Genomic DNA, 20,154 nt, shown 5'->3' on the forward strand with positions numbered 1-20,154 from the left:
AAGGATGGAGACTTCATAAAAATACCTGGGCAAATTATTGAGCAACATTTCCAGGGAAAAAACTTTGTCTTATGTTTAAGTTGAATGTCTTAGATTTCCATCTGGCATTGTTCAAGTTCAATTCTGCAAGTTCTTTTCAACACAGCTGGTCCTTTATTTTTTTTAAAAAAATACTCCACCATGTTTAGATATTGTTCTGTGGATATTAACACCAGAAAACACAGTTTGAGATAACTATTGCAAAATTGTCACATTTAAATACAATTTTTCTTACTGTTTCTGACTTGATTATCTTGAAATTTAATTTCAGCGTTTGAAATCTTTAACACCACGTCAGGCAGATTTGCAGCTACAACAGGTTTCAGAGCATTTTGAAATGAAGTCTAAAGCAATGGAAGATAAAATAGCTCGTATACATATTTCAGAACAACAGAAAGTTCAGAAGCTTCGAGAGGAACAAAGAGCCCAAGACATTGAAAAGGTGACTAATTACATTTAATAGAGACTTCTGAAGAAGTATTTTCTTAAGGTCACATACATAGTTGTTCTGCCCCATCATGTTTATAGAAAAGCAAAGAAAGAGGGCGCTCTTAGTAAGCATTTATGTGTAGATATATAGCCAATACAGTCTTTTAAGACCCTTAAAAACATTAATATTTCAAAATCACATACTTTATGTTAAGAGTATTTGCATGTTGTCATGCAAGAAAAATCATAATAAATTTGAAGACAAAGTGTAAATTTCACAACTGTAAATGTTTAAAGTGTTCTTATAAAGGAGGTTTGTGAAATTTTTCATTTTGAAGAAAAAGATGGAGCATTGTTCAGAAGCAGGATAAAGACACAAGGAAGGGGACCTATAGTGGGTATGGATGGCCTCATTCCATCTTCCAGCTCTGTGTAGATGTTTTCATTAAATCAAAAAGATGAACTATTTTTTCAGCATATGGGAACACTCTTCCAAAGTACAGGCTGTAGTTTATACAGAAGAATTGGCAGTCTAGTCAAGGAATATTAAGCCATGATGAATAAGAAAATGACTAATTTGAGAAGTGTTTTGTATGGCTAGAATCAAAGAACAAAAGAATTTCCCAAGTTGCAAGGGACCTACACGGATCATTGAGTCCAACTCCTGGCTCCACATAGGACCACCCAAAAATCAACCCGTTTGTCTGAGAGCGTAGTGCAAACTCTTCTGGAACTCTGGCAGGCTTGGGGCTGTGACCACTGCCCTGGGGAGCCTGTCCCAGTGCCCGACCACCCTCTCAGTCAAGAACCTTTTCCTAATATTCAACTTGAACCTCCCCTGTCCCAGCTCCATGCCGTTCCCTCGGGTCCTGTCGCTGTCCCCAGAGAGCAGAGCTCAGCGCCTGCCCCTCCGCTCCCCTCGTGAGGAAACTGCACGCCACCATGGGGCCTCCCCTCAGCCTGCTCTCTTTGGGCCTCTGGCAAGGGACCTCAGCTGTTCCTCACAAGTCTTCCCCTCCACACCTTTCACCATCTCTGTAGCCCTCCTTTGAACACTCTCTAATAGTTTTATGTCCTTCTTATATTGTGTCACCCAAAGCTGTAGGTAGTACTTGTGAGGCTGCAGCAGCACAGAGTAGAGTGTGACAATCCCTTCCCTCAGTCAGCTAGCAATACCGTGCCTGATGCACCCCAGGGTACAGTTGGCCATTTTGGCTGTCAGGGTACACTGTTGACTCACTTTCAACTTTCTGTTGACCAACACCCTCAGATCCTTTTCTGTGGAGCTTCTAATTAAAAGCGTCTTTCAGTGGTTATTTATTAATTCTATTGCCACTGCAAGAACAAGAATGGAAAAAAATGATGAAATGACTCTTCAAGTATCTACAAAAGAAAATATGAACAATATCCCAAAGATTTTCAAGATATTTTTTAAAGAATTTTTTAAAATTCTATTTGATATGATATTTATTTTTTAGCTTTCTTTGAACATTTGTAGAAAAATTTTTTTTCCCACACAACTCTTCTTTTAACTGCATGTATCTGTAGTGCACTTTAATGGTGTTATTTAAATTTTTGCTAATGCTTAATCATCTGAGACTCAGTATTGAGTGGTAGCATTGCCTCACAGTATGTGTGTTTTTCAGTTTCTGTTCTGAATTCTAACCAGAAACAGGTGCTAGACTAGAGCTAACATTTAATACAACCCTTTAAATGCCTCTCAGGCATTGAGTACAAACTGTGTTGTTGTTTCGTTTTGTTTTGTTTTTTACAGACATGCTTTTATTGCACCTCATCCTTTGTTAACGCAGGCATAGCCAGGATAGGATAGGCTAGGCTAGGCTAGGCTAGGCTAGGCTAGGATAGGATAGGATAGGGTAGGAAAGTTCAGTTGGAAGGAACCTTCAAAGATCTTCCAGTCCAACTGCGTAGATCAGATTTTCTGATACTGGTACTTAAAATATTTCTTCATTCTCAAATATTGAGAATATGTACTAGCATATTGAAAAACTGTCAAATGACTCTGAATGTGGAGTGATGCTTTAACTTAAAATGCATCTGTTTCATCATAGAAACATAGAACAGCTTGGGTTGGAAGGGATCTTAAAGATCATCTAGTTCCAACATCCCTGCCATAGGCAGGGATGCCACCCACTAGATCAGGTTGCCCAGGGCTTTGTCCAACCTGATCTTGAACACCTCCGGGGAGGTGTTCATCCACAGCTTTCATGGTATTTTAATGAATCTTTTTTTTTTTTTTTTTTTTTTTTAATAATCATTTGCTAGTCTGTCACTTTTTTTTTTCTTTTTTTTCTTCCTAAAAGATTTTTTTCCTTATGGGTTAATCACATTTCCTACATGGGTAAATGTATAGTGTATTAGATCAATATAGTATGTTTTGTTTCAACTCAAGTATCTGAACACATTATGTTGAATATTCAGCATCGCATAGGAAGAAGGAGACAAAATGAAATAATGGCCAGGATTCAAGCAGCCATTATACAGGTTCCAAAGCCACGACCAAACCACACAATAAAAGCTATTGAAGCCCAAAAATTGCTAAAGAAGAAAAGAGAAGCAGAGGTAACTATCATCTATATTTCATTAATGGTAATTATATGAACTGGGAAAACATTATTTTCTGGGAGCATTTACACGTATGAATACTGTACTTGTGCCATCTAAAGCTGCTGATACAACTCTTGAAATTATATAGTGGACTCAATGTGAACTGGGCAAAATATGAGTGATTCAACATTTGTTACATAGGAAAAATTGTTTTGAAGGAAGAGAAAGTTCTTATTGCATAAATAAATAGATAGATGCTTTTAAATGTAGAGTATCCAAACAGAGTTGCTTGAATAACTACTAGGGATAAATTTAAGCTAGTAAAAGCAGAACATAGCCCACAATATCTTATTTCAAAATCCCTGAATAGTGGGAATTATACGAACTAGTAGAGTCCTATGCAAACTGTAATTATTCTGCAGAATGGACAGCTGCAAAAATTTAGGATTTTGTCTGAACATAGGTATAGATAGGAAAAAGGGAAAAAGTAAATAGAAACAAAAAGTAGGAGAAGGAAACAGTCTTGCCTTTCATCTTGATTTAGTTGACGCTTAATGTATTTTCAGTGTAAACTTTTTTTGTGGTACTAACAGGAAGCATAAATCATTTCCTAGTATTTACTCTGTGAAAAAATAGTTGAAGCTTCATTAAGACAGTTTGTGAAGAGAAAAACATTAAATTTTATGTTATTTCTTTAGGACACTTACAAGGAAATTAACAAGTTTGAGAAGTCTATTGCAGGAAATCTCTCTGCCGTACACAGCCAAGTCTCTGATAGGTAATATCTGGATATTAGATTGTTAAGCTTAGACAGTACCTTGGGCACCTTAGGTGCCTACTATCTATGGAGACAGCTACTTGAAGGAAATATAATGTCTTGCTTAGTTTAAACTGTGATTCTCCTTTGAGTGACTGTCTATATGTCTGCTAGCATTACAAGTATTCCCGCTCCAGCTGTTAGCATTTTTACCTAGTGTTTTTATAATTGTGTTAGGGATGGATCAGCCTTCCCTCTCTCCTTTTTGCAATATATGCAGCAACAGAGGACACACAGTATATCTCTTTTTTTCTGTTTACTTCAGTCATTGAGTCTGTAGTTTTGGTTAGACTTGCAGAAAGAAGAGAGTGGTGGTGGATGTATATACATGGCACCACATTTCAAAGAAAAGTAACTTTTCTCCTTAATTATGCTTTATAGGCAACTAATATAGAGGGAGATGTTGATTTATTTGTGAATAATTATAAGCAATAAGCATTCTGTCACCTTTAGTGATATGTATACAAAATTTAGAAGAGGTGGCACTCATGCATGCTGCTGTGGATACTTCTGTGTGAAAACTACGTCTGATTAATAACTCTGCAAAATTGTGCTCAGAGTGTTTGGTTATATATAAAGAGTAAACTATGTTTAATATTCTGCAATCCTAATTTCTTGTTTCTGCAGAATTCTTTCTGCAGAAAGGTTTCTGTATTAAATATTGGCAAATGAGCTAATTGACAGTTGGCTTACGTAAAGTCTGGAGCTCTCTGGACTCAGTGGTGATTGTGGGGTATAAGGGTAGCCACAAGAAGTAGCCACAATGCTCATGAACATTGCTGCCCAAGATAATTCTGTGCACTTGTCAGACTTGCATACAACTTCACAGTGATCTATATGAAAACACCTCTGAAAAACATAGGTCCCGTAAAGTCAATAACTTTTTCTTTTTAATCTTTTTAATCAGTGATATACAAGAATCATTGCAAACACAGAAGTTGCAAGTACCAACCCTAGAAACCACAGCACAGACAGCAACTGAGCTATTAAATATTTATTCAGATGATGAATATGTAAGAAAAATTCAAAAACGTTTGGAGGAAGATATGTTTGCTAGAGAACAACGAGAAAAAAGACGACGAAAAATGCTGGTGGAACAGTTAATAGCACACGAAGCACAGGAGGTAAGAGAAGTACATAACCCATGCACAATTAGTAACCTAAATATATACTTACAAAGTAACACTAGTTTTTGAGGGCTGAATGAAATTTGGAGAGGAGAAAGGGAGATATATACATTTTATCTCTGAAAATAACTTTTATGCATTGTTATTCGTTGAAAATTATGGAAGGTTTTCTATTCTTTCTCACCACTTTTATGTCATACTTCATCCTTATAAATCATAAAGTCTGAAATGAAAGCAGCAGAGCTAAGATGATTAAAAACCAGTTGAAGGCCTGCCTGCTATTTTCCCCGAAAAGAATGAAAAAAAAGGTGACCTTTAAACTATCAAAATGCATACTGGGTCTGAAGAAGGTAGTAATTAAAAACCAACAAATGTGACAGTTGAAAATCTATATTTGCAATAGTGTAACATAAGTTATTTATATCTAGACTGGAGTAATTTAAAAATGGTTGTGCAGGGTAGTATGAAGAAGCAAAATACTTATTTTGCAGATCAGAGCTTTGATTTTTGAAGTGTTATGGAATAGAAAGTGTGTCTTGGGAGGATGTCTCTGTTGTGTCCAAAAATGGTTGTTGCAGGTTGTTCCATTTGAATTTTGTCTTGAAAGCATAAGGCTTTTCAGATTCCTCCTCAGACACTCTTTTTTCAAAAAGTAGCTCTTAGATTATTGACTTCACACATCTTCTCTGTAAGAAATGATGGCATCAAACATATCCTTGTAACTTACTGGAGAGTTTCTGTAATTTCTAGTTATCTTTTATCTTAGTATTATTACATTTTGAGTCCTTAGCTTAGATCAAGTACATTGAACCCACTGTAGCTGAGCCTGTCTCCTCAGCTATGTCATAATAACAGCACTGAAGATGCATGGCACCGCTTAAAAGAAAAATTATTAATTATATATATATTTTAAAGCACTGGCATATATTGTCTGGAGAGGTTGTTGAAGTTGTTAAGAAAAATGTACGTTTATTGGGGTAGGCATTTAGAATGACTTCTCAATATTTCTCCCAGGTCTGTATTCTGCGGGAAACTAAGGATATCTCTAGTGGCTTAGACTAAGAGTGTATATCTATCCACACATGCTGTATTTGAGCTCTCACTCAGAGTGATTCTGTATAACGTTCTTGTTGATATGCATAGATCGTGAATAAGTTTTGCAACCCAGCTGTCTGAAATCTCTGTAGTTTCAAACCTTCCATCATCAATTGCAGCCCCACTATACCCCAGTAGCCTGGACCAATGGTTCCGATAGCCATGGTTATCAGCTGATGGCCGTGTGGCATCAGCAGCCATTATTGGCATGTTTGGTAGAGACAGCAGCACTAAGCCAACAAAGCCAGCCAGTGCTATCCAGGTCAGATGGCTGGTCCACCTGCAGCCGCAGAACAAACCTTGCCAGTTCAAGATGGAGGAGTTTCTGTAGTGTTCTTCTAATCAGACTTTCTCCAGTGTGGCTACAAAGCAAGGCAAAAGTAACAATAACTTCCCAGGAAATAATCTTTGGTGTAGGGACAATAAAGGGACTGCAGGGATTAGAAGGAAAGACAAGTGATCAGTTGACCAAAACAATAGCCTGACCAGATAAAAGAACCTATTTAGTGCCACTTTTGTTTTGAATTATCAGGGGAAGAAGTTACTGGTTGGAATTCTGTGAGAGTTCAGAAATTAGATGTTGCTTTATTTAAGGAAGTATGAAATAAGTGAAGATATATATATATATATTTAAGATTGAAAACATTATACAAAGTAGTTGAAAATTAGTATCTCCCTGCATTAGATACAGAACTAAAATGGGTTTGCAAGCTGAAATCATGGCTTTCTTGTAGTCATTAGGCTTTATGCTTATAGTGCATAAAACTTGAAGACAGGCCATAGAATCATCTAGAATCAAACGAATTGCATGTTTTCAGAATGCGTTAATGTGTTTTATGACCATATCTATAAACGTCTACTAAAAGAACCTTGTTCCAGTTTTTGAATCTTGGCACACTGAAAACTGTAGTATAAGTCTGAGTCCAGGAGTAAACATACTTTAAAATTACATGGCACTCCTCTATGTGGAGCATGTGGTGACGCCAGTCAGATTTTCACAGGCAGAAAATAGAAGTGTTTGACAGTAACATAGTTTCATCCCAGTTGAATCTTTGATCTGCACCGTTTCAACAAAATATTTGTTCTAACTACTCATTTTTAAATGGTGTTTAGATTTTCTCCCTGTGGAATTTTAAAAGCTATCAGAAAGTTACATTCCTTTTTTTACTGCATTGCTTTAATGAATATAGAAGACATCTGAACAGATTTACTCTTCAAAAGGCAGTGCTATTGGATAATTTTATTACCCAAAGTATATCAAATGACATGTAGCATGAATATGAAAATACAAAGTGCATCTAAAATTGTTAATGTTGCATTGTTTTCCATTTTAGAGTTGTATGTGTGGTGATAATTCTGTACACAGAAACATAATGTACAAAGAGTATGCTATAAATTAGATCCTCATTTAGTGATAAGCTTTGCAGGGAGATGATCTTGCATGTGGGTGAAGCCCTCTGGAATTAAAGCCTGAGATGACCACATGATAGTTTCTTTGCCATTAAAACTATACTACCCTGTCATGAGATACTGTGCCGGGAAAAAGCACATTTTGGCTAAAATAAGCAAAACTTTGAGGGATTTTATATCAGCTTAATCTTTTCAAATCACCAGTATTTAATTGGAATGTAGTTTTTCCAGCAGTTGCAAAGACAACAGAACCTAAAAATATGGAACGAGATTTTCTTGAAAAATATTGGCTTCTCCCTAATATCAACATCAAAGATTTCAATTTATTTGAAGGTTGTTGTTCTTATTATTGCAATTAAAATAGTTAAATAACTTATTTAAATAGTTAAATAGTTATTAGTCTCCTCAGGGCTCTTTCAATGCATTCTCCGCCCAGCCTGTATTTGTGCTTGGGATTGCCCCAGCCCAAATGCAGCACCTTGCACTTGGCCTTGCTGAACTTCATGAGGCTCACACAGACCCACCTCTCCAGCCTGTCCAGGTCCCTCTGGATGGCAACCCTTCCCTCCAGGTATTCATAGATTGCTAATCTATGATCTAGACCTCTTTGTAGAATCTGCTATTTCTTTCATAATGGCATGATTATACTTAGTGAAGTTTGAATTTTCATTTATAGGTGAATTTATATAGTGTGTTCTGCCCTCTCTCCATCACAGGGAGCTGATGAAAAATAAACCACATTAGAAGAAAATAAAAGACGTGATACTTTTTATTTATTTATTTTTATAATACTATTAAGTGGTTTTACCCTATTTCTCTGTTCTTAGGAAAATTAATTTGAACTCTTCAGATCAATTCCCAACTTATGTCCTTAAATCTGAACCTATATTTTATAGCAGTTTTTCTGCATCTGAATCAAAAGTCGAGGGAATCAGAAGTTTCCTCTAAGGTTCTCCTTTAGGAGTGATATATGGCAATAGGGCTTGAAAGGCAAGTTGATGCTTTTGATTAGAACTCAGAAATAGTTCTGGACTATGAAGGCCATGGGGCAAAACTTTAGGTTATGTTAAGCTTTAGATACCAAGCACAGAAAAGAGGAAGTATAGTAGTGGGAAGATATTCGTATGTTCTGTCAAGAACTTTGAAAAGTAACAGTGCACAGCCTTCCAACTGTCTGCATACTCTGACCATGCTTCAAGCAATGGTTCAGAATGATTTTTTGTATAATATTGAGTAAGGTATTCTATATATGATGCTTTGTCATAGTGAGAATGCTGAAACTGTTACCTAGAAGTCTTGTATCTTCCTCTGGTTGGAATGCTTTCCTATATTCCCAGTCTCCTGAATGGAGGAGATATTTACCTGAATCCTGAGAAAAAAGGATGAAGTTCAAAACCGTAGAAGGATAGACTTATTCAACAGGTTCAGTGGAGCATGGCTGAGAATGGGGACTGGTAAAGAACAAGGACAGATAAGGGAAATAACGACCAATGTAATTCAAGGAAGGGATATATCTTTACATTCAGAAGGAATTATTTGAAATATGTTTTGCACACAGGCTTTATCCAAGTTAAAATTGAGTTAATCTGAACAAATGTATTTTTCACTCGGTATATCTGTTAAGACAAATTTAGAATTCATTTGAATAGTTCTACAATTCTTGTATATTTAACAAAGGTAGTATTCATAAATAGATGGGTTGTTCTGGACATGTATATCAAATTAGCAAGTGAATGTTGTTATATAACTCCATTCATATTTCCCATATGAGACAGTGATGAGTTGTCTATGAAATCGTTTATAAGCAGTTCTTAATGCTATTTTTTTATATGTACATACATTTTAGGAGGCTTACCGAGAGGAGCAACTTATTTACAGACTAATGAGACAGTCTCAGCAGGAGCGGAGGATTGCTGTTCAACTCATGCATGTTCGACATGAGAAAGAGGTGTTAAGGCAAAACAGAATTTACAGGGAAAAACAGTATGAAGATAGGCGACTGAAAGAGTTCCAGAAAACTCTTGATAGAGAGGCAGTAAGTGATTATTTACTCACCGAGTCACTGTAGGAATGTTGCAGTACCTATCTGTGGAATTTGTATTGTCAACTGTTAGAATTTAGGCTTTTTCTAGGGTGATCCAAAGATGAATATATCACTTTTAAATATGTTTAATGTTGCGGCTCAGTTAACGGACAGAACTGAGCAAGTTAAAGTCTCATTTTGTTCTTTTCTTACAAAGTAATTTTAACTTTTTAGAGAAACATCTCTATATGCTGAGGTCAAAAGACAGTCTTGTAGAGACAAAATGACAGAAGACAGTTACAGAAAAACTTGTCTTAAGAATTATGTTTTTCATGTCCTTTAGGTGTAATATGCTACCATTCATTTTTGAAAAATGCCGTAATAAGGAATTTCAATCATGCGTGCTAATTTCTACCTTGGATCTTGGAGTAGATTAATAAATTAAAAGAATTCATAATCCTGTGGGAAATTGCCAAGTGCTATGCCCACAGCAGGCTGTAATGTAGCAGTAGGAATGTTACTTTGCTCCTGCCAAAAACAATTAACAGCTCTAAATCCATCAATGCAGCTGGACTCCTATGTAATCAGCAGCCATAGCTATTGACTGCAGTGTTTCTGTAAGAACACTCTTGGCCAAAAGGAGCACACTGTCACAGGAGCTGCTGATATTTCTCTACAATGACCAGAAATCCTTCTCAAAGGTCAAACAGCATCAATAATCTCAAATTATTTGTATATCAGAATCTGATAAATTAAGTCGCTAGTCACATATTGTAAATGAGTATTCCATCATAGTTTTCAGTGAAACTAAGCCTTTACTAATGCATCTGCATTGTTCCTCAGGAAGAGCAGACAATGTCATTTCACGTTTCCATGCCTCCCAGGCACCGAGTACATTCTTAATTTGTTTGTCATGAAAGAAGTGATATATTTCTCCTTTATTTTGTTATATTTTATCAGTTAAAAAGCAAACAAACTGGGACTTATAGAATCAAGTTTTTAGAAGTTTTTAGATTTTTGTATGTGTCAATGTTTGCTGTCCTTCCAGCTCTGGTGTAACTCTGTTTTCATTTATTTGTTTAAATGAGCAAGTTCTTTTTCTTAATCCATGGTCACGCACTTCTGCAGTTTCATTTTCTTTGCAATCTCAAATGTACTTTTCAAAAAAATTCTAGGCTCTTGCAAAACAAGAAAAAATTGATTGTGAAGAACAAACTATCAAAGAAAGAGAACGTCATGAGAAAATTGCTGTTGGAAGAGCTCAGGCTCGTTATAAAAAGCATTATTCTATATGTTGGGAAGTGATCGACCAAATCATTGACTTGTCAACAAAAGTAGGAGAATATCGAATATTGACAAACAAGTGAGTATGTTAGCTGTCAGGCAAAACTAACAGGTGTGAGGTAGTTGTTAGGCTTAATGATTCATTCTGCTTTAAGCACCAGTCATGTCTTATGTGGATCTTCAGGTATCTTACAGGACAGCTTGAATTACTTTACATAAGAAAATTATGATATTCCTTTCATGTGAGTATTCACTGATGTGTAATACAAGGTGAAATAGGGCTAAAGCCCTAGTGTAATTCCTTGAAAACTCAAACAACTTGAATCCTTAGCAAAGATTCACTAGTTCTACAGCTTGTGGAAATACTGACTTACCTTTTATATGAAGCAATTCCTTTGTTTAAAAGTTAGAAACTGAATGCTGCTCATCTCACGGTAGGTTGCTCCACTAGCTGAGTGTTTGCCCACAGTAATATAAAGAGGATGAATTTCCTAATACATATCAACCTGCCTGGACAGTCCTGAAAGTAGCAACTTGGTCCAAAGTCTGGGTCCTGCATGCTGTGATCCCCTCTTCTGACATGCCACAAATCCGCAGGGCTTCTGAGAATGTCCTAAAAAGGCAGCAATCTCCACATGCCTTTGCTGTAGTAGTGTTTCCAAAGCCACAGAGCAGGACTTTGGATTCTCTGTTGCTCTAGTTCTCTCATTAGTATTCAGTGATTAGACAGTGGGGGGCGTGTGATTAGAAAGTATGCCAAAAACTTCCTTGCCTTTTGATGTAATTGTAGGCTAAATAATAAAGCCATATACATTTGAAATATGTACGTCTATGTTTCAGGGAAATCATATAAATTTTGGCCCAGTGGGTACTGGATAAAATAGTCAGTCTAGACACAGTTTAGTTATGATTTCCTTGTCTGATACAGTTTATTCCAGAATAAGCCAGTGTCATATTTGCTTGTACCGAGTACTTAACAATATGTACAGATACCTGAAATATCTTTGCAAAATATGCATATTAAGATTGTATCTTTGTTACTGCCACTACCTATATGTTTTGTCAGTGTTTCTGCACACTTCATTGAAAAGGGTGCATACAGTATGTATTCAATTATTTTTTAACCACGCATGTAGTTTACTTAATGTTATAGCCCTTATCTACAAGCATTAATTAAAAAAAAAAAAAGTCAAAAAAAAAGCTCTAAACTGATGTAATCCTAGAACATTCTGAGCATTTGTCAAATTTAAGCTGGTTTTATATGGTTTGTTTAGCACTCATAGATGTCAGAGTCCTATTTGTATTTTAGCAATAACAATAATTGCTTAATAACTTGGTACTATATGCAGTTTATCTTGTTTCATGTGAATATTGTTCCTTTCTGAAAGAAAGAAAAAGAAAAAAAAAAGAGTTTAATTACTTACATAATTCTGAATGAATTTTAGATTCCAGGAAAAATTGTATTGATTTTTGGGGAGGGGAGGCCTTACCCCATAAAAGAGAAGAGTATTTTGAAACAGGGAAATGAAGTTGTAGCAAAACTGTTACCACACATCTCTGCTAGACAAATACTGTGTGATGAAACACTTCTGAAGATACCAAAACCTACAAGGGCCTACTGGTGTCATACAAGTAGCCACACACAGTGACTATTTTTATGGTTTCCCCCTGACAAGCTGTAGTAATTACAGAAAATATTATAAGCCATACCTACTCTAGCATATCCCTATTTCATGATTGTAATTCTTGTAAATTTGGGTCCACTATTTTCAAACACCTAACTCTTAATTTTTGGCTTGGAACTCATTCAATTTTTTTGTTTGTTTGTTTTCTACTACAGCAAAATTCCATTGAAACTGATGTGTGATTGGAAGGAATTTTTTTTTAATGGAAAACCAATATATGAACAAGCCTCAGTTCAGCCTTTGCCAAATGAACGAAGCCCAGAACAACTTCTAGAAATGAATAAAATGAATCTGTTAGATGAAAAAGATTATGGTGAATACAAGGTATATCGAACTGATAAGACGTAATGGAATATAATACACGTTGATTGTTCATAATCATAAACATTTTGTTGTGATGTTACATTTTGTTCTTTCAGTAGTTTCTGATATCAGAATTTGATATGTATTTTCTTTGTGTTACATGAGATTCTATATGAAATACATGGCTATATTTTTTGTTAGTAGCACTGGACAGCTGATACAATTTTAAAACAGTTATAATTTCATGCTTATATATAACATTGATTATATTTCTCTCCTGAGTTCATAGAACCAACAAGTAAATTGCAATGCAATGAATTTTAGTCAACTGGCATGTGAAAGTGTGGTTAATGCTACCATATTTAAAATTAAAGAGGAAGTAGACAGCAAAAGCAAGTGAAAAGAAATAGTGTCTGTTACAAAACATGGTAGACTTAATTCTAGCAATTTTGAATGAAAGCTTTCTAACAAGATTTATTGGTTTGGGTGGTCTATTTATTTTCATATGGCAGCATTTTTAAACATTGTTATAAATGGCTGATGTTTTTGTTAACATTCTGTTAGGATACAAGGTACCTTAAATCTTTTCCTCAACTTTAGGGTACACTATGTAATTTCAAAAGTGAAAGATGAAGGATGAATGTTGCCCTGTTATAATTAAAAAGTATTGTACAATATTTTCCAAATTACAATGTAACTGATGCTTTTCTTTGGGGGAAAAAAACACACCAGTATTTTCAAATAATCTGTTTAACTATAATATGTCAAATTCATTACAAATAACCTGTCTTTTACTGTCTCGGAAATTATAACTACAATATACATGTCCTTTTACCCACCTCCTGAACAAATTGGTACATTTTTTTTGCAATGAGTCTAAATGTTTTTTAGGAGTTCGTGGTGAATGCCTGGCAGTTCAGTTTATTTTGTTTTCAATCTTAATATGTGCTTTTCTGATTAATTTATTTGTAAGTTACTTGTTCAGGCCATATCCAATCATGTGATGAAATTCATGATCATTCTCTTTAGGTGGAAAAAAAGAAAAAGCAAATATTCAAGACCAAAAGGGAGGACATACAGGACAGATAGGGAGGAAACAGTTACTGGGGAACACTAATGAAAAACGAAGTTTTTCAGTCATAATATTGTTTGTATTACAGAGTCTCGGTAGTCTTTCAATATAGGGGCACTGAAGATAGCAAACATTTAAACATTTAGTTTAAAGCATTTTTTTCATTACCAGCCTGTTTCAAATGCACATTCACATCTTTTTTTCCAGTCTTATGCCTTTCTGAATGAGTGTTCATCAAAAGCTGATATCATACGACATGTGTAAAACTATAGGCACCAATACTTACTTAAGTCACCTGAAAACCTAAGTGAACAGCTAATTCCTTCAGAGTATTTCATCTAAACAAAAGTGTATTGGCAGGGCATTCTGGTAAAATTTATGCTGATTTTCTTCACCACAGAGGAAAAAGCGTGGCACAAGCAACTTGGCATCTCTCAAAAACAATAAGTTTATATTAAGAATGCTGACTAAAAGAAACACGTATGATAAAATAAAAGAAGAAAATAAAGCACTATCAGTATGTTGTGCATTCTACATTAGACTGAGCTTGGAAATGTTTGGAAACTATCACGTGATCAGTTGTGGCTAATCACTTCATAAGTTAATAAAATTCCTCCAAAGCTAACATAACAGTAGGCACTGTACAAAATACCAAATAATTTGCAGTTACCTTTGAGGGTGTTGACTGGCAGTTGTATAACTCTGGCCTGAATACCTGAAACCTTGTTTCTAACAGGTAAGCTACTTTAACCAAAGACAAATACAATCTAGCAATCTTTTAGATTGGAAAGAAAAAGACAAGAAATTTGAAAGGTGATTACTTCAAATAAGAAACTCATTCCTCTTGGAATTCATTTTTTCTACAGGTTTGATAGAATTTAAAACAGTTGATCCATCTTTTCTCATAATTTTAAAGAGAATGATTCAGATAGAACAAGGATTTGATTTTTTTAAGCATATCTTTTCCAATACATATTAAAAAGTACATTCTCTGAGATAGGTTAGAGGGGGGTATTTTGCAACTCAAAAATATTTGTTTTTACTGATTAAAAGGTTGCATTTTAATTTATAGTAATAACAGATTATATGGTGTTAGTTTACCTAATGCATATATGTTCAAATTCATCACTGATCTAGTTCTGTTAGTAGACAGTATGCTATGGCAATATATAATTTATAATAGAATCATAAAATCATAGAATGGCATAGGTTGGAAGAGTCCTTAGGGATCATCTAACTCCAACCCCCCTGCCATAGGCAGGGATGCCACCCACTGGATCAGGTTGCCCAGGGCCCCATCAAACCTGGTCTTGAACACCTCCAGGGATGGGGCAGCCACAGCTTCTCTGGGCAACCCATTCCAGTGCCTCACTACCCTTACAGTGAAGACCTTCTTCCTAATGTCTAATCTAAATCTATCCTCTTTTAGTTTAAGACCATTCCCCCTTGTCCTATCTTTATCTATCCAAGTAAAGAGTCCTCCTTCCTTTTGGTAAGACCCTTTTAAGTATTGAAAGGCCTCAGTGAGGTCTCCCCAGAGCCTTCCCGTCTCAAGGCTGAACATCCCCAGCTCTCTCAGCCTTCCTTCATAGGAGAGGTGCTCCAGCCCTAAAGTAAATAGCAAAGTCAGGAAAAAAAGAAAAAAAAAAACTAGAACATGAATTTAAAACATTGTATTGTATTTCACTAGAACTGTGAATGAAACTAGATGCTGCTGTTGATGTAATTAAATATTTAATTTATAGAATTAGACAATAGTTTACATTGAAAGGGATGCGGTCATCATTTACTTCAACATCTTTGCTCAAAGCAGGTCCAACTTCTAAATCAGATAAAGTTGCTCAGTGCCTTGGCTGGTCAGCTTTCAAATATTTCCAAGGATAGAAATTCCACAGACTCTCTGTGCAACCTACTCCTGTGCTTAACCACCCTCATTGTGAACATTATTTTCCCTCATTTTTTTCTGTGTTGAAATTTCCTTACCGAAACATTTGACTTTGCCTTACAACCCTTTATTGTGCACCCCAAATGAGATGACAAGCCAAAATCTAATTGGGAATAATACTAGTCCACATATCTTCCAGACAGCTGTTTATTACCCTTCAGTTAAATCATAAGTGAAACAAGACTAGTATTATCCTGCATACTAGAATGTTGTCTTTTAGCTTGTTATAGCATAAACTGCACATGTACTTCATCGTTACTTTCCTAGCCTTATAAAATGCAATAACACAGCAGCAAAAAAATATGTTCAGTTCTTCTGACTATATCCTTCCATTCATATTTCTCCCACTGCAATTGTCAGTAAGAGACAACCTCATTAAGCTGTATGCTTGTAATTCATACCACTGATAAATTTATACTGATCTCAGTGCAGATGAACTGGAATTTTCTACTCAGTATTTCCTTTCTTTTCTGATTCATTAAATTCGGCAGGGGAGGGGGAAAGTTGTTAGGGTTTGAGGGGTGTTGTTTGTGTGTCTATTGACTGCATATTAGGCAGATAACTGTATTTGAGATCTTTCTCTGTACATATTTTCAAAGATTTCAGTGTGATACTGAGCAATAATGTTGCCCATTTTTTAGAACGCTGAATGGTAGGATAATGGACTTATATTCCACAAATATGCTACTGATTCATTCTGTCATATTGGTGAAATGACTTTTCATGTTTATGACATTTAAAAAACGAATCTAGCAATCTGTAAAAATGGTCGTAGGAGTACTTGTCTCTCAACTAAGTATTAGTGAATATTAATAAAAATGCTTAGAGATACTGACAGTTATTGATTTTAACAAGGCTCTATTCTAAAAATATTTTATTTTTTAGTACTGTTTATATTTGGTTATTGTATATTTGTTTATATAATGGCATATATAGAAAGATGAAAGACAAGGCATATTGACAAATTGTTTCATAATTTGTCATTTATACAGAGTATGACAGGGGAATGGTGCCTAACTGAAGATAACAGTGAATACAAACCTCCTCGTAATAATAACATATTGGGTCATGTACTTCGTAGACTGATGGAGATTTTCTATCCTCCAAAACCCAAATCTTCACTACCTGTATTTCCTTCTTTTCCTATTAAGGGATGCATTTTGGGAAAACTTTTTAGTGGAAAAACTACCTGTGTAAAGTTTCTTGAAAAAGGTAGAGTTCAGGTTTTTGTTTGTTTGTTTGTTTTTTTACCTGAATTTCTTTAAAATATTTAATTGTTTTTAAATCCAACTCTTAGAATGACATTTGTTTGGGCAAGGCCTTGCATTACTAATCCTTGAAACTCACATGCATCCATATTTTCTAGGAGTTCCTTGTAAGTCATTCATTCATTATCTTCCAAAATAAGATAAAAACACATGAACTTTCATAAAGTGTTGTTATAGTATTACTTCTGCATTTCTGGAGAATTTAAAAATGATTTTGAGTTCTCTGAGGATTTTTTCTATAGAAGAGACTAGCAGACATCTGTGTGATTGTGGCAATTTGCTGTATAGTGGTCACAGAGCAAAGACAGTGGAAACAACTTGCATCAAAAGCCCAAACAAAAGGAACTATGCATTGCTTTGCATGTACTAGACTTTTGCATGTCTTCTCATCATTAATTTAATTTCAATAGTGGTCTGTGTCTATGTATGCTCAGCTCAAACTGTAAAACTATCTAATTTTTTCTTATATTAGTTTGCAATATTCAGGTACTATCTGTTGATACTCTGGTTCAGAAGGCCATCCAAGCTTTTCTTAAAAATGAAATGAAATGTGAACACAGCGTAATTTCACAGGAAGCAGAGAATTCTGTGAAACAAAATGAGGTAAGCATTTTTATTAATTTTTGTTTTGGGTACCACAGGGAAAAGAGAGTGACGTGTAAGGAAAAAAGCATATTGTTTCAACTTCTTACTCATTTCAGACTTAGTTCTAAGTTTTGACTTAGAAGACTTCAAGACATATTCAATTCAGAGGTTTGGTTTTCTGCAGCATGTAGTTTCCTTTCTCATCATTTCTTTTCTTAATTGATACAAGGTCCAGAGGAACATGTCAAAATCATCACTACTGAAAGTTCTAACAGAAACATTTATCAATGGAACCAAAGGTGTGTGTGTGTGTGTGTGTATTATTTAATTATAATTTATTACTCTTATCTTGTTAAATTTAAATGGAAGTTAGCCTTTCAGTTATCCATGTCTGAGTTTTAACCGTAGTTTCCATTATGAATTTACTGTTTCCACACATTTGTAGTGTCTGAGAGCAGCAAGTTCAGGCTGCTCCACAAAGGAGGCTGAGCTAGGAGATGAGGACAACAATAAGTTAGGCAGGGCCAACACTTTGCCAACAAAAAGTGAGGATATTGACTGAAGTCCGGGTCAGGACCAGGTCCAGAGACAGTGTGAACCTCAGTCTGGCGATAAGTCTGCTGATGAAGTAAGTCTTGAGTCAAATCAGAAACTCAAGTCCACGGATATGGATCAGGGTCAGAATCAAAGAGATAGAATAGAGAGTGCTGATGTGGCTATCACACAGCTGTAATGTATCACAGACAAAGTCCAGGATGAGAGCTTCATCTTAAAAACACCTTCCAAAGGAAGGTGTTGAGGGTTGAAGGTGGAAGGGAGCTCTGGAAGTCACATAGTCCATTGTTTCTCCTTAAAGCAGGGTCACTATTGCAGGTTGTTCATGACCGTGTCCATTTGGGTTTTGAACATCAGTAAGGAAGGAAACTCCACAACCTCACTGTGCAACATGTTCCAATGTTCCATAACCTTTAGAGTTAATATTTTATTGTTTAAATGGAATTTCATGTGTTTCAGTTTGTGTTCTTTTACTTGGCATCACTGAGAAGTTTCTGGCTTGGTCTTTACTTCCCCCCCATCAGGTATTTATGAGCATTGACAAGATTCCACTCAGGCCTTCTGTCCCCAGGCTGAACAATCCCAGCTTTCTCAGACTCTCCTTGTATGTCAGATATTCTGTGACCTTAATAATTCTTACGGCATTTTGCTTGACCTTCTCCAATATATCCAGGTCATTCTTGTACTTGGAAGCCCAGAACTGGACACAGCATTCCAGATACGGTCTCACCAGGGCTGAGTAGAGCTCAAGTTCATCCTGATGGCAACATTCTTCTTAACATAGTCCAGGATGCTGTCAGCCTTCTTTGCTGCAAGGGCACATGGCTGGCTCAGAGTCAGCTTGTTGCCCTCAAGGGCCCCTAGGCCTCTTCTCTGCACAGCTGCTTTCAAGACAGTTGACCTCCAGTTTAAATTGATGCATGAGACTTTCCTTCCCATATACAGGACTTTGCATTTCCCTTTGCTGAACTTCATGAGATTTTTGACAGCCCTTTTCTCCAACCCATCAAGGTCCCTGTGAATGGCAACCACAACCACCTGAGATACAGAATCATAGAATGGTTTAGTTTGGACGGGACCTTAAAGATCATCTAGTTCCAACTGCCCTGGCATGGGCAGGAATACTTTTCGCTAGATCAAGTTCCCAAAGCCCTGTTCAACCTGAATGCTTCCAGGGATAGGGCATCCACGGCTTCACTGGGCAAACTGTTCCAGTGCCTCACCACCCTCATGGGAAAGGACTGCTTCCTTCTATCTAATCTAAACCAACTATCTTTTAGTATAAAACTATTACCCCTTGTCCTATCACTCCACTCCCTGACAAAGAATCCCTCTCCAGCTTTCCTGAAGGTCCCCTTTAAGTACTGGAAGACCACTATAACGTCTCCCTGAGCCTTCTTCTCTCTAGGCTAGATAACCCTATCTCTCTCAGCCTGTCTTCATACAGGAGGTTCTCCAGCCCTTTGATCATCTTCATGGCCCTCCTTGTACTAATACATCCTTGTCCTTGTGTTGGGGATCTGAAAGCAGCACTCTAGGTGGGGTCTCACGAGAGGAGAATAGAGGGGGAGAATCACCTCTCTCAAAAACCTCCCTCAATGTGCTGGCTATGTTTCTTTTGATGCAGCCTGGGATATGGTTGACTTTCTAGGCTGCAAGTGCACATTGCCGTCTCATGTTGAGCTTCTCATCAACCAGCACCCCCAGGTTCTTCTCCTTGGAGCTGCTCTCCATGCATTCTCCTCCCAGCCTGTGTTTGTGCTTTGGATTGCTCTAGTCCAGATGCAGAACCTTGCCCTTGGCCTTGCTGAACTTCATGAGGTCTGCACAGGCTCACCTCTCCAGCCTGTCCAGGTCCCTCTGGATGATATCTCTTCCCTCCAGCATGTTGACTGCACCACAAAGCTTTGTGTCGTCTTTGTGCAGACTTGATGAGAGTGCACTCAATC

The 20,154-nt window shown here is 36.4% G+C and overlaps 1 protein-coding gene across 16 annotated transcripts in view; it reads left to right on the top strand.

Annotated features, from left to right (window-relative positions):
* The window catches only part of SPEF2 (sperm flagellar 2), an 89,137-nt gene that overhangs the window by 10,616 nt on the left and 58,367 nt on the right, over positions 1-20,154 (top strand). For 12 of the 16 annotated variants that reach the window (XR_010827730.1, XR_010827728.1, XR_010827729.1 and 9 more), the window contains 10 exons: positions 311-481; positions 2,911-3,051; positions 3,735-3,814; positions 4,761-4,977; positions 9,332-9,520; positions 10,684-10,871; positions 12,633-12,801; positions 16,790-17,009; positions 17,538-17,668; positions 17,880-17,949. Coding sequence is in view for 10 of the 16 variants with exons in the window: in XM_066988292.1 (XP_066844393.1) it covers positions 311-481; positions 2,911-3,051; positions 3,735-3,814; positions 4,761-4,977; positions 9,332-9,520; positions 10,684-10,871; positions 12,633-12,801; positions 16,790-17,009; positions 17,538-17,668; positions 17,880-17,949 (1,576 nt within the window). In the remaining 6 variants the exon portion in view is untranslated. Of the gene's footprint in view, positions 1-310; positions 482-2,910; positions 3,052-3,734; positions 3,815-4,760; positions 4,978-9,331; positions 9,521-10,683; positions 10,872-12,632; positions 12,802-16,789; positions 17,010-17,537; positions 17,669-17,879; positions 17,953-20,154 lie in introns of those variants that run through there. The other 4 variants (XR_010827731.1, XM_066988284.1, XR_010827732.1 and 1 more) reach the window with 3 other exon arrangements.

Source organism: Anser cygnoides, chromosome Z, assembly GCF_040182565.1.
Source record: "Anser cygnoides isolate HZ-2024a breed goose chromosome Z, Taihu_goose_T2T_genome, whole genome shotgun sequence".
Classification (NCBI taxonomy): domain Eukaryota; kingdom Metazoa; phylum Chordata; class Aves; order Anseriformes; family Anatidae; genus Anser; species Anser cygnoides.